The sequence below is a fragment of the Mus caroli genome, unplaced genomic scaffold, assembly GCF_978045245.1.
Source record: "Mus caroli unplaced genomic scaffold, Mus_caroli_1 scaffold_16, whole genome shotgun sequence".
NCBI lineage: Eukaryota > Metazoa > Chordata > Mammalia > Rodentia > Muridae > Mus > Mus caroli.
Genome location: NW_028227271.1, coordinates 6,901,584 through 6,914,993, shown reverse-complemented (window position 1 = coordinate 6,914,993; position 13,410 = coordinate 6,901,584). Strand labels below are relative to the sequence as shown.

Genomic DNA, 13,410 nt, shown 5'->3' with positions numbered 1-13,410 from the left:
GAGTAGACTGTGATGCAGAGAGAGAAACTCTGACTTGAAACACATTAAAGTGGCTTTTCTCCCTCTAAAAGCTAAAGTTCCTGTCGTCAGGACAAGAATTCTGGAGGAGAGCCGTTTGCTGTAATGTGGATACTGTGTGATGGAGGTTTACAGACACAGCACAGGCTTGTCACGTTCAACATCTCAGGTTGCATCGGTAAATAGGCAACTCAAGCATCAAGTCACAGAGCACATGTATGTATTTGCATGGATTTAAATGTCTGAAACACAGCACATTAGGGTCTACTCAGCCATTCACATAACTGAAGGTTCTACAGATACACAAGCAGACGGACAGCCGTGAGTCTGCTACGATGCAGGTTTAGGGAGTCACTCAGACATTTCGGTACTGACACATATGCTTTGCAACAAATAATGACACCTTTAATGTTTCAGGGAGATCTTTTGTACCAGGGTATACAGCACAGCGATGACGGAGAAGACGGCTAAACAGCTAAATGCCCTTTTGCACTACATGGGATGTGGCAGAACCCTATGGATGTTATAAGTTTGTCTATTCTGGTCTGAAATGATGATTTTGGCTGAAAAAACCTCTATGCTAACTTTATGCTTTATAAATAGCCAATTCTTCCTTCTATATCTTTTAAAAGGGAAAGAAGCCACTAATGTTTTTCTTTAAAAGAAAAAAAAAAAGCTCAGCTCAACTTTGGTTCTAGTAAGTCAAAAAGAGTCTATTTTTAAAGAATGCTAACACACAGCTTCATTTTTCCTTCAAGATAACCAAATAAAGAGATAATGGCTGGTCCTACTGCCTTCAAGGCAGCTTTGAAATCCTCGGCGATGCTGAAGGCTAAGATGCTGTTACTCAAAACTCTCAAACTAAGCCGCCTCCTGACCCAGCCCAAGAAGCAACCAGTGTGCTCTGCCTCACTTCCTAGCAACCATCTTAAAAAGACACCATTTGGTTTTATCTCAAAAGACAAAACAGAGGTTTTTTTTTTCCCCCGTCCTGCTATTAATTCTTCGGACCAAAGTTAAAGCAGGGAGACGTTAAATCACGACACCAGACGAACGCAGGCACCCAGCTAAGTGGATGCCACAAAGGGTGTGTCTGAGAACACGGAATTGACTGAGTCTGAGTCAGACTTTGCCCTGGTGGACTTTAAGATGCCCTCGGCTGTAACGGTCTCACTGGGGAAAAGCTTGACCTTCCCGTTCTGTCCGGCCGCCGTGTCCTTCAGGGGCTCCAGAAACACGACTCTTTTACCTGCCTTCCGATCATCAGCAGAGGTATCGCCAGTGGGGCCAGGACTGAGAATGGACGAGTGGACACTGCTTTGGCTCAGCGTGTTTTTCTGTCTCTTGGCTTTGCATTTGCACGGGCACGGCGTCAGGTAGAGATACAGTAACACTAGAACTATACTGGCCACGCAGGCAGCCAGGGTGGTAAAGGCGGTGTTAAACGCCTCGTGGGCGTGGGACCTGTTTATGGTGAAATTGCTCACGTTTATCATGATATCCACTGTCTCGTTTAACAGCCGCTGCCTGTTCATTGCAATACAAGAATATACCCCGGCGTCCTCAAAGCCAGGGTTCTCTATGACCAGACTTCCATTGTAAAACACACGAAAGTTCCCCGTGTCTTTATCTGGCTCCAGCAGTCTGTTATCGGGACCGACCCAGATGAAATCAGTATTTCCATTACCAGTCTTGCTGTCACAATGGACGATCGCCCTCTCCCCAACCTGAGCCTCATGGATAAAGCCAAGTGCGTGGAAGGAGCCGTTGATAACGCTGTAAGAACAGTTCAGAAAGCTCTCCTGGAGCAGCTGCAGCTGGTGGGAGTGCCTGGAGTCAGACCACAGGCGACAGGTGTAGTCATTCTTAAAATCCATCACAGAGCTAAAGTGCCTACGGTACCAAAAGATCAGCAACGAGTACAGAGAACAGTCACAGACAAATGGGTTCCCGTGAAGGTAGATGCCTCTCAGCTGTTTCCCCGGCACTAAGTTTATATGGTGCATCGGTATGGAAGGGATTCGATTATAAGAAACGTCTAAAAATGTCAGATCAGCCAGCTTGAACCTCCCAACATACAAATCCATAGGGAACTGTGTGAGAAAGTTCCCACTCAGGTAGAGTTTCTGCAAGTGGGAAAGCCCTCCGAACGCTGCGGGGTCCAGATAGGAAATGCGGTTGTTGTAAAGCAGGAGCACTTCCAGAGCCTTCAGCTCTTGGAATGTGGCACTCTTTACCGACTTCAGCCTATTGGATGATAAGTCCAGACACTTTAAATTTGGGGTTGTGGAGAAACTGCCCGTGGAGATGCTGGTGATGTTGTTGTGGCGAAGAATTAAGGTGCTCAGCTTGACAAACGACACCGGGATCCAGTCGGCATCCAACAGTCCGATTCTGTTATAGCTCAGATCTAGCCTTTTAATCAGTCTGAAAAGGTTCCCGGGCACCTTAGATAGGTTTTTGTTGGTGCAGCTGACAATGTCGGTGGCACAGATGCAAGCAGTGGGGCACATTCCTGAGGCGCTGGGGCTCACCATCACTGCGATCACCAACAGACACAGCAGCTCTCTGCAACCCGGTTTGACAGCTCTAGGCAGGGTGGGCAGTGTGTGGAACCTTAACGACATTATGGTCGCCTCTGAGTCTCTTGCCAGTCGCTTCTCATCAGCTCAGTCTCCCACCAATCTGGTAACAACATTTAAAACGGGAGAAAAGTACAAGTTAACTGCCACTAGTTAACCCGTTAGAGTTATTCCGTAATTGCTTTCGTTCCAATTAACTTTTGAAATGGGCTCCATCTCCAATAGGGGGGCCTTTTTAATAAAGAACCTGTTATATGCATTTTTCCTAGATTACTCCAACTCAGTGAGATTTCCAGGTACCTTCTCTCAATGCGACAGTCTCAGCATGAGAAACTCAGGCTTTTTTGTGTTTTTGTTTTTAAAGGATGCATTCTGCCTTAACTCCCTCCACCGACACACACAAAAACACACAATCGCATCCCATAAACAATTGAACGGAAATACTTAGCCAGCCGTCGGTCTAGCCGACCACTCACAGCGCTGGGAAGCCGCAGCGGCTCGGAGAGGCCGCCGACGGCGGTGCGCTCGGAAGGTCCGCGCGTCCGCCTGCCGGTTCGCGCCCCGCGCGCTCGCACCTTCCCTCCAGCTCCCGGTGGGCGGCAGCCTCTCAACTTTGGCGAGTTTCGAGGCGGCGGCGCGGGCTCCCCGGCTCTCTCGCTCGGCTGCAGGTACCGCCGGAGCTCGGCCGCGCCGGGAGCGGGGTGGGCGGCGGGGGAAGCCGGCCCGCCGGTGGCGCTCGCAGGCTGCAGGGCCCGGGCTCCCGCGCCCGCCGCCCGCCTTTTATCCCGTGCGCCCGGGGTCGGGAGCGGGCGGGAGGCGGGTCCCCGCGTCCTCGCTCCTCGGGCGCCGCGGCGGGCGGAGCAGGGTGGGGGGGCGCAGCCAATCGCAGAGGCGGCCCCGTGCGGGCTCCGCGCCGCCTCTCGGCCGGGTGGGACCGCAGCGAGGCCTGCGACTCTGCACCCCCAGGCCCCGCGCCCCTCGCCCCGCGCCCGCGGGGGAGCCGCCCAGCCCGGTAGGGAGCCGCCCAGGGTGCCGGGGTGCCGCGCGCCGGAGCCCGCGGGCGGTGGCCCGCAGGTGGCACCCCACCCCGATCTCGGAGCCTGGCTTTAGGGGCTGGGGCGAGGGGCCTGGCGGGCGCTGTGCACTGGGTGCTTGCTGGGGTCCCCGCCCGGGTTTGGAGGAGGAGGAGGAGGACAGGAGCTAGGGCCGCGGCGCGTTTCCTTGGGCACCACCGGGGCTTTGCGGGGGGAGGGGGTGCGGAGGCGCCGCGGGGACGCCCCCCGGTTCCCTGGGAAAGTTCGAGCCCTTTTCCTAACTCGGAGACAGCGGCCCGAGGCACCGGGCCCAGCTCTAGAAGCAAAGGGGCAGGAAAGAAGGCTTCCGGTTGGAATGCACAGATAAGGGCATTAGCCTTAAAAAAATAAACAAACAAAAACAAAAAACCAAAAAAATCCAGAGTCGTGCTGGCGGCTTCGGGACTAGGATTAATTCGGTAGGGGTGGCTACGCAGAAGGACTTGTCCCCTAGAGGCCCTACAGCCACCAGGGCTCCAGTAGACTGAGCTAGCATTCTCGGAAGGCACAAGCTGAACAAGGCCATGTGAAAATGAGGGAGAGAGCTTGAAGCTGGTGGGCTTTTCGATTACAAATCCATTCTTGTTTAAAGGCTTAAACGATGGGATTTGACTGAGCCAAGTGATCCATTTGGCCGTTGTGTACGGATTAAAAGAAATAAATTACTGTCCCTAAAAAGCCATGCTAACCACAGTAGAAGGGCTTAGGGAGCCAATGAAATGAAGACAAAATTGGGGAGACAGTGAAGGCAGAGCACATGAATACAACTTTAAAAACCAAAATGACCCCCCCCCCCCCGTGGCACCCTTAAATTTAGCAGAAAACTTCCTGAGTGAGTTTTTGGCATGGATCTGATGGACCTGTGTGTTGCGTTAATGTGGACTGGTTCCGGGAGAGCTCAGCGATTCAGGGTTTTCAAGGGAGGGCAACTTGGTTCCTGTTAGTTTCACTTTCACTAAAGATTGACTTTTAAAACCACAAGCATCCAGCCCAGTGTGCTCCAGGGGTGCATTCGTCACTTCCCCAGAGAAATAGGTTTAAGATTCCTATCAGACCACACACACCCCCCCCAACCCCCGGCTTCCCCCAAGAAAACCTCGGGTTTAAGGCTCAACGTCACAAAGCTGAGCGGTCACCTGGAAATGGAGTCAGGTAATCAAAGGCATGTTATTTAAATGACCAGTAAGTGACTGGGTTTTGCAGTCCTAAATGGAAGGAAATTGGGAAGCCGGTTAACCTGTGCTTATCACAAAATGATCTAAAATGGGTGTTTATTTTAAGAAGCGGAGAGTGGAAGTTATGCTATACCTGCCAGCGACTCTCAGACGTATCTTGCCATCACCCCACAGCATAAACCAGCTGTACACAAACTCGCAGGCGGCAGGTCTATATAAGACCAGCTCTCTGGACTCCCATGTATGTTAAAGGCAAGAGAGGCATGAGAGGTGTGTGGTTATAGCATGGAGACAAGAAAGCTGACTTCAGTAATAGCAAAAGGTATGGCCTTACTTTGCGGAAGGTAATGTTTTTATTTTTCAGGTTTATTTATTTGATAACCTTTATCGCCTCATGGATCTCCACCGTGTTAGTCCATGTTCGATTGCTATAACAAAATACCTAAATGGGGCGCCTTTCTCAAATGAAATTGAACCTACAGTTATAGAGACTGGCTGTCCAAGGTCATGCCTCTTGCTCAGTCCTGCCTCTAGAGAAGAACCACAGGGTACTCACAGCAGGGTGGATGGTTGAAGAGTAAGACAGAGAGCAACATAGAGGCACAGTGTGCCAGAGAGGTTCAGGACCCACATTTGTTATTTGTATAACAACTTTAGCACCAGTGGTCCCTTGAGACCTTCATTAATCCCGTCCATGGGTGAGCCTCCATGAATCAATGGCTCGACATAGACCCCACCTCCTCGAAGCGTCACACCCTAATATGATCACATATGGTCAGACTTCTATCAAGTGGATTTTGGAGGGACACACTCAAATCATATTCAAACCATAGCACCCCATCTCCACTATAAGGAAAATTCCGTGAAGACAGCCGTTTTCTCTGTCAGGGTCCCAGCTGACACTTGGTTGGCATTCAATGGCATTTTGATGAATGAAACCGAGTGACAGGATACGTATTCTAGATGGCGATGGTCTCAGTCTTCTGGTTCTTGTCCCTTACACTTCATAAAGCTTGTCTAAGGCAGGGGACCCTGACAAATGTTAGAGTCCTGGAACCAGCCATGCCTGAAAGCCACCAAATGCTTTCATTTAACTGTATTCTCTACTGATCTTTGTTTTGGGTACACTGTTCTGCGTTGTGCTTTTGTCCCTTGTGACTGACCTAGTCCTGGTGCCCTCAGTGGAAGTATGAGTTGTCTATGTGTTCTTATGTGCCAGACCGAGCTAGCCTGCATACGGTAGCTCATTCATTGTTCACTGAACCCTACAGTGATACTGTCCCATAACCCAGACGATCAACAGCCACACTCCAAATTGTTTCAAAGTGGAATGCGTTGAAATGGACTTGAGCCTCTGCACGAAGAGTTTTAAGTTGAACAGAACAGAGAAGTTTCTTCCTTCAGCTTGGAAGAAGTACCAAGACAGATGGCTGAGTGCCGTCTCGGGCTCTAAAGTGGGACAGATGGATGGTCCTCTGGTCTCTCCGCGTGGTATTTTCTATTGGTATTTTTGACCGTTTGATGATGATGACTCCAGTGGATTGTAGGAAGTGGCTTCAGGGTATGATCTGATTTTTAATCTGGTGGGCTGAGATGGGCGTGGCCGTGGTGTACCTTCCTGGCTTTGGAAGGCTCTCCCGTCTGGAGGGTGCGATTGAGATGAGGTCTCGGGTTCTAGCTCTGTGGTTTCCAATTTCCCAGGTTGTATTTTAAAATCCTGAAGAGTTAGAGATCAAGGGCAAGGCATGATTATAGCAGTGGTGTATTCGATTGCTCTAGGGGAGCAGACCTCATACAGTGAATCTGTATATAAAGAGGGGACTTACCAGCTAGGCTTGGACTACTGTCTTAGTAGCCCCTCATTGGCCAGTCCCACACTGGGCATGCTGAAGACCTGGTAGCTGTGCTGTCTGTGAGGTTGGATGTCTCAGCAGACCCAGCCTGCCTCTGAAGGCTTAGAGCTGGATTCTGGTATTAACAGAGGAATACAGCAGCGATGGCAGCAGTGGGGTAGATGACCTTGCCAGTGAGAGCAAGGGCCAGCAGGCAAAAAGCAAAGTTTTCATCAGTGCTGCCTGGGGGGGGTGCTAAGGGGGGCTGTCCACATCCAGGCTGGGTCTTCTCATCTCAGATAACCTGATTGAGAAAGTCCCTCACGGGTTTGCCCAGCGTGCTTTGCCTTTTAGGTGATTCCAGTTCGTATGACAAGCAAGATTAACCATAACAAATAGTCGCTTTGGCTAATACTAACATTCAGTAGGGCTTCCTAGCCTGTGTGGGGTTTTCATGTTCTCTATTTCTTTTGAATCTAACAAGTTTTCTGTGATCCACTAGAATGAATCAATCCCCCCCATGTGTGTGAGTGTGTGTGTGTGTATGTGTGTGTGAGTGTGTGTGTGTGTGTGTGTGTGTGTACCTCATTGCCAGGTAGCAATCATGGTAACAGACTGTGGGAGTGTCCTTAGGATTGGGTTTTCTTACATTAAGTATACATTAAGTATTCAGGAGTCAGAGCATTGGATGCTAAGGGTCACACAAAAGAGTCAGTGACTCTACCTTGGGTCCTTGTCTCACAGGCTCAAGGAAGAAATTCACAAGACAAGAAGAGTCCTCCTAGGAGGGAGCTTTTTATTATAGAGATGCAGCTTTGAAGGAGATTAAAGATCTGTTGCAAAAAGCAGAGCTCGGGAGAGGTTCCAAGGGAAGGGAAAACCCTCTAAACTGTTTGTCTAGGGGCTTTTTATAGGATGGCAGGAACTAAAGAAAGACGGAAGACATTTCTGTTATGGTTGGTTTATTCTCTGAATGTATCACAAGTTGTGCCAATGGGGCCTCACACTCTGTGCGTGTCCTGCAGGGAGATGTTCACAGGCTGCACACCTGATGCTCTCGCAGTTAGGAGAGTGGTCACTCTTTGAAGCCCCTCTTCATCTTTGACTTGTTTGTTCAATGTTGACCTTGTTGGCAGTTTGCCCTGGCTGCTGTGGCAGTGGCTGCAGCAGCAGACCTTACAGGTGGTGTGGTCTTGGACCCTGGTGGGCTCTGCCAGCCATTATGTGTTCTGTTTTCTCTTTGTTCTCTTGCTTCCACGATCAGCTTGCAGTTTCACCATGGTGAGAGCTAACTACTCTCATTGCTGCAGACACTAAACTGTTGTTCTCCTTGGTTATGTCATATCTGCTCCCCATATTCAGGGTGTGCCCTTTCGGGAACAGGTGGAGGCTTCTTAAAAACCGTTTTGTTTTGTTTTGTTTTGTTTTGTTTTACCTGCAATGAAGCCTGTTATAACTGGCCGAGTTAGAAATAAAAATATTCGGAAGGCAACAGTGCCTTGCGCATGCTCCTTCAGGAAAGAGGGTCTTTAGGGGAGCCAGCTCGCCTGCCAGAACTAGCTCAGAGCCCCATCCTTCCTCTCATCTGGTCAGCTTGGTAGGTTAACACCTCTGATATCCCTTTTATCCCTAACTTTATTTCACTGCTACAATAGTTTTTTTTTTCCCTAAAGTGTTGACCCAAGGGAGATACATGGCTTTCTCAGCAGCCTTGTAATGGACCACATCCCCTGCCCAGGGAGGGCCCTGGTGGTCAGCTCTGACCAGGGTCCATTCCCTGGGCTTCCTCTTCATTCCAGGCTGCTGTTGGTAGTCAGTGGAGAGAAAAGTCACCTTTTAAAAACATTTTAACTGTACAATCTAGCTTGTCCTAAATTGTAAGTTCATATTTTGGTGTGCTTGCAGGGGTCTGCACTGCACATCACTGAGCCAGTAGGCAGTGAGTAGGCTGAACCTGTTCCTCTCCTTTGAAGATTGGATGTGAAATGTCTCCCAAAAGGCTTGTGCGTTTGAACAGCTGGTCCCCTGCTTGGTGTAGGCCTTGAAGTGGGGCTTAGCTAGAGGAAGTGGCTTGCTGAAGGCACACTCCTGCCACGGAGCCTCTTCAACAGGATAGGGTGTGCAGTCATGAACTGTAAGCCCAGGAACCCCTCTCTTGAGTTAATTCCTGTGAGGCATTTTTTCACAACCATAAGAAAATTAGCTACTATACCTTTCTCAGCCCTTTCAAGATCTGTCTCACTTCCTGTCTCTGGGGATTTGTCTTTTCCAGCCAGGTGCCTAAAAGGGTTTGTGCAGTGTGCAGTCTTTGGCATATACCGTCACTTGCTTACCCTTTGAGAAGTTTGGGTGGCATTGGGACCGGCCTGTTGAAGTCCCTGCATAGTTGGTTTAGCTGTACTTGGACATAAAACAGGGAAGTGGGTACAGTCCCATTTGTTCAGAGGTTTGAACTCTGAAAGTCTGAGACCGCTCGGTGATCATAGAACTCCACCCTCTGAGGTTGAAGATCCCATAACTTGTCCGGAATTCCCAGGGATCAAATGTGGGATGTGACAAACACTGTTCTCTTAAGGAACTTTTCAACTTCTAAACTTCATTCTGAGGTTTGGACAGCTGTCTGTCTGTCTGTCTGTCTGTCTGCCCTCTGTTGCTCAAGCCTGGGACACCTGCTGTAAGAAGCAAGTATTGAGTAATTGGAACAGGTCTGAGTATCATTTTCCGTAGGTTCCCATGCTATTGCAATTGCACATAGCCTCCTCGGTCTCCGGAGTGGTTGGCAGCTGTCTCTTGCTCCTTCAACAGAAGCAATATAAGGCAGTTGTGTGCAGTTGACAGATTGTCTTATCAAGTATGTATTTTTTTAATTATTTATTTGGTGAGTTAGTTGAGGCTTTTTTTTTTTTTTTTTGAAGCAATGTTTGTCTACATATATAGCTCTGGCTGGTGGAGATCTCACTAGGTAGCCCACACAGGCCCCAAACTTGAGATCCTCCTGCCTCAGCTTTCTGAGTGTTGGGGTTACAGGTGTGTCAGCAGACTTGGCTTAGGTTTTGAGCTGTGGCTGGATATCACGTGTTCGCGACAGCACCTTTTCTAACAGAAACGGCAGGGCACGTTCTTAAGGCGGCAGGCATGTGGGTAAACAAATGCCTTCGAGTGCACATGGCTGGCTTCGCGCTCGTTTATTGCCACTTCGACTGTGGGCTGTGACAGAGGGAGAGTAACCGGATATCAGGGTTGGTTTCTGAACATTTAAAAGCCAAGCATTCATCAGAATTAGAGGGAATGCGAGGAGTGTTTGGTAGGGCTCACCTGTGTTACATTATGCGATGTCACTGTAGCCTTGGTACTGAGCACAAGGCGTGCACACTTCTTCCGTCATGCCAAGTGGCACCCATGAAAGCTGCTGGAAACACCTAGTTTAGACCCCATGCTATGAACCGCAGTGTTTTTACTGCATATACAAGGCTTCCTGCTTATACAGAAACATAATGGTCTAATTATGAAAAACATAAGCATTTAATATTCCTCTGCTGTGGTTCCTCAGTGTGCAGATACTGACGTAGTATGTTTGGATTATGTCGTGTTTGTTTTGAAATATTGTCTGAATGGCAGCCTGGTGTTTCATTTAAAAAAAGTCATTAAGCAAAAATCGATTTAGGATTAGGATTGAATTCCTGAAATAGCCGAAAAGCATACTTTTGCCATTTTGTGTTGCTTGTTTATGCAGAGTTGCTATCATCGTTGGTGATTATAAAATCAAAAAATCAACTCAAAAAAAAAGACACCATTGATAGTGCTATGTGACAGTGTCATTTAGTGTCAAATACTTGCCATGGTTTGAAAATTCAGTTATTGTTTACATTGCGTGTGTGTGTGTGTGTGTGTGTGTGTGTGTATTGTGTATATGTGTGCCTGATCATGAATGCCTACACATGGGCAAGATGAAGTACCTCCAAAGGCCAGAAGAGGGCATCGGATTCCCTGGGATGGAGTTACAGGTAGTTGTGACCCATCTAGTCTGAGTACTGAGAACTGACCACTGGTCTCTGGTCCTCTGCCCGAGGACCACGTAGTCTTTACCAATGAGCCATCCCTCCAACCCTTCTGTAAAAATAACAACCACCCTTTATCTCATCGCAATGCAAGTTTGCTTTCATCTCCAATAAATAGTAAAATTATATACCAAAAATTGTGTTAAAATGAAAATTTTATCCCAGCATGTTTTCAGTTTGTATAGCTAGCATATATACATACATAAATATATAGGCACACCAGCCGTCTTTTAAACATATATAGGGCAATAATGGGGTCGTGAGTAGAGAGCTTAAGAAGTCCTGCTATCCTGTTATCTAAAATACAACGGAAGGGTAGTATTTGAGGACATCAAAATTACAAAGTGGTACTATTATGATTGTACTGTGTATATGAATTATAGATTATACATTATGTGAACATAGCATATTCCTACACCAGTGGTTTTTAAAATACCCCCCTTTCTTACCTTATCTCTATGTTCTAGTATTCTACAGTATTTTACGATGAGAAAAGCACAACAGAAAGCTTTCGCTGGTTAGAGTTTCTGGTTAGTTGGGGTTCTGATTTAATAAACACCCACTTCAATGTCAGAGAGCCAGGTCCTCCTGTATCTCTTAGGCAGGCAGTGAAATAACCCCTAAGCGGGGAGGGATGAAGACACAACCCCGCCTGTGTTAGCACTACAGTTGTTCATCATTTACTAAGCACCCAAGAGTGCTGGGCCCCGTTACAGGATTACAGTGCTGTCTAAATGATCTCGCAGCCACTCCAGCCCAGCGCCATGCAAATGAGGCACACAGTGGAAACAGACTTCCTGCCTTCTCAGCTCCAAGTCAGGACTCAACAACTTTTGTTGAGTTTCACTGCAAAACACTGTGAGTCCTCCCAAGGCCAGCCTTTGAGAAGGTCACACGCTCCCCTGCCCCACGCTACCATTTGGCTCTCAATGGGAAATGAAAATCGTAATCAAGGACCTTTCCCCTAATCGTGGAAATGCTGTGTGCTTCCTGCAAGAAAGACAGGAAGGTGGAGAAGAAATGGAATCAAGAGAACTGCCGTCCATAATCTCGCTGGTAAATTAAAGTTTCAGCTCAAAGAATGAGTCCACTGGAGTGAAGTCAGTAAAATGACTTTCTTCTTTGTCACAGTTATGCACTGTTAGAAGCAGGCCCCCTGCTTCCCACTTCCTGCTCCTCCCCTTCCTGCTCCTCCTCCCACTTCTGTTCCTCCTCCTTTTGTTACTATGTAACTCAGCCCCCTCCTACTCCCCGCCTCCAACTCGCCCTCCCTTCCTGCTCCTCCTCTTCCTGTACCTCCCCTTCCTGCTCCTCCCCCCTCCTCCCCTTCCTGCTCTTCTCGCGCCTGCTCCTCCCCCTCCTGCTCCCTTCCTCCTCCCCTTCCTGCACCTCCCCCTTCCTGTTCCTCTCTCCCTGCTCCTCCTCCTTCCTGCTCTTCTCCCGCCTGCTACTTCTCCCTTACTCCTCCCCTTCCTGCTCCCCCCTCTTCCTGCTCCTCCCCCTCCAGCTCTCCTCCTCCTCCTCCTCCTCCTCCTCCTCCTCCTCCTCCTCCTCCTCCCCTTGTTGCTATGTAACCCAGGCTGGTCTCAAACCAGCCATCTCCCTGCCTCTGCCTTCCAAACGTTGAGTTTATAAGAGTGCATATAAATATATTCATAAACATAAAATATGCCCTTTTTTTCCACATTCAGCCTTCGGGATGAATACACAGGTAATACTTTGCTGCTGAAGATCTGTGGGGCTGAGGATAGGGCTCAGTAGGTGTGGCGTTTACTGCTCACGCATGAGGACATGATTTCAAATGTGCACAACCCACTTACAAACCAGACCCACACGAGAGTGTGGCCCCATCACTCTCGGGATAAGTGGGTCCCAGGGACTCATGGGCTAGCCAGTCTAGGGGAAGCTGCAAACTCTAGACTCAGTCAGAGAGCCTGTCTCAAAAAAGGGGTGGGGCGGGGTAGAGAGCTATTAAAGATGTTTGGCATCAACCTCTGGCCCTCACAAACGTATGCATGGGTAAACACCCTGCAAGCGTGCGCGCGCACACATAAACACAGAATGCACACAACAACTAAAATAGACAGTTTTGGAAAAACTCGGGTGTGCCGAAACGATGTCTGTCGTTATTATGACTACCTCTTAGGGTCGAGGGCATAAATGGCAGGGGTCTAATTTTCATTTTTCGAATTCCTAGCCTGGAGGGATCATCTAGTTGAATTCCTAAATGCTATTATCTCCTCAAAACCAGAGTGACCGCTGTCATTTAGATGCACATTGATAACATTTAAAACTCCCAGGTTTGAAAATTTCATGTAGGATTAATTACCATAGTTGTATAAAGGCAAATGTGATTATTCAAAGTAACGTCTAGTTTGAAGCAAACATCACTCTCCCACTAAGAACACAAATGAAACAAGATAGCATTGAGGGAGAAAAAGAGAAACCTCGCTGTTACGGGACCCTCTGTCATGGCCACAGAGCTCCATCGGTTACTTTCAGCAAACACGGGCTTCTGTGTTTGGTCCTCCATGGATGATTTGCTGAGGAGCTCTGACTTTTCCGTTTGTAATAGTGAGGTGTCACATCACATTCCCCGGGGGGAGGACTTCTGGAAAGATCACAGGAAGTGGTTCTAGCAAGTGCACACAGTCTAGACAGCACTTCACCAC

General features: G+C 48.5%; 2 protein-coding genes across 5 annotated transcripts in view; one reads left to right on the top strand and one right to left on the bottom strand.

The window, feature by feature from the left end:
• Window positions 1-401: 401 nt before the first annotated feature.
• Window positions 402-3,268, bottom strand: Amigo2 (adhesion molecule with Ig like domain 2). 2 transcript variants are annotated; one of them, XM_021183718.2, is made up of 2 exons: window positions 3,077-3,268; window positions 402-2,703 (listed from the first exon to the last, which is right to left on the bottom strand). In XM_021183718.2, exon 2 carries the CDS (start codon window positions 2,643-2,645, stop codon window positions 1,086-1,088), a length of 1,560 nt encoding a protein of 519 aa, XP_021039377.1. In that variant the 5' UTR covers window positions 2,646-2,703; window positions 3,077-3,268; the 3' UTR covers window positions 402-1,085. The 2 variants fall into 2 exon arrangements, with proteins under 2 accessions (XP_021039377.1, XP_021039376.1); XM_021183717.2 differs by having other exon boundaries at window positions 3,045-3,133.
• Pced1b (PC-esterase domain containing 1B) overlaps window positions 3,163-13,410 on the top strand; it is a 142,952-nt gene continuing 132,704 nt past the window's right edge. For 2 of the 3 annotated variants that reach the window (XM_085831378.1, XM_029469637.1), the window contains exon 1: window positions 3,535-3,612. The gene's annotated coding sequence lies outside the window, so the exon portion shown is untranslated. Of the gene's footprint in view, window positions 3,269-3,534; window positions 3,613-13,410 lie in introns of those variants that run through there. The other variant, XM_021183719.3, reaches the window with a different exon arrangement.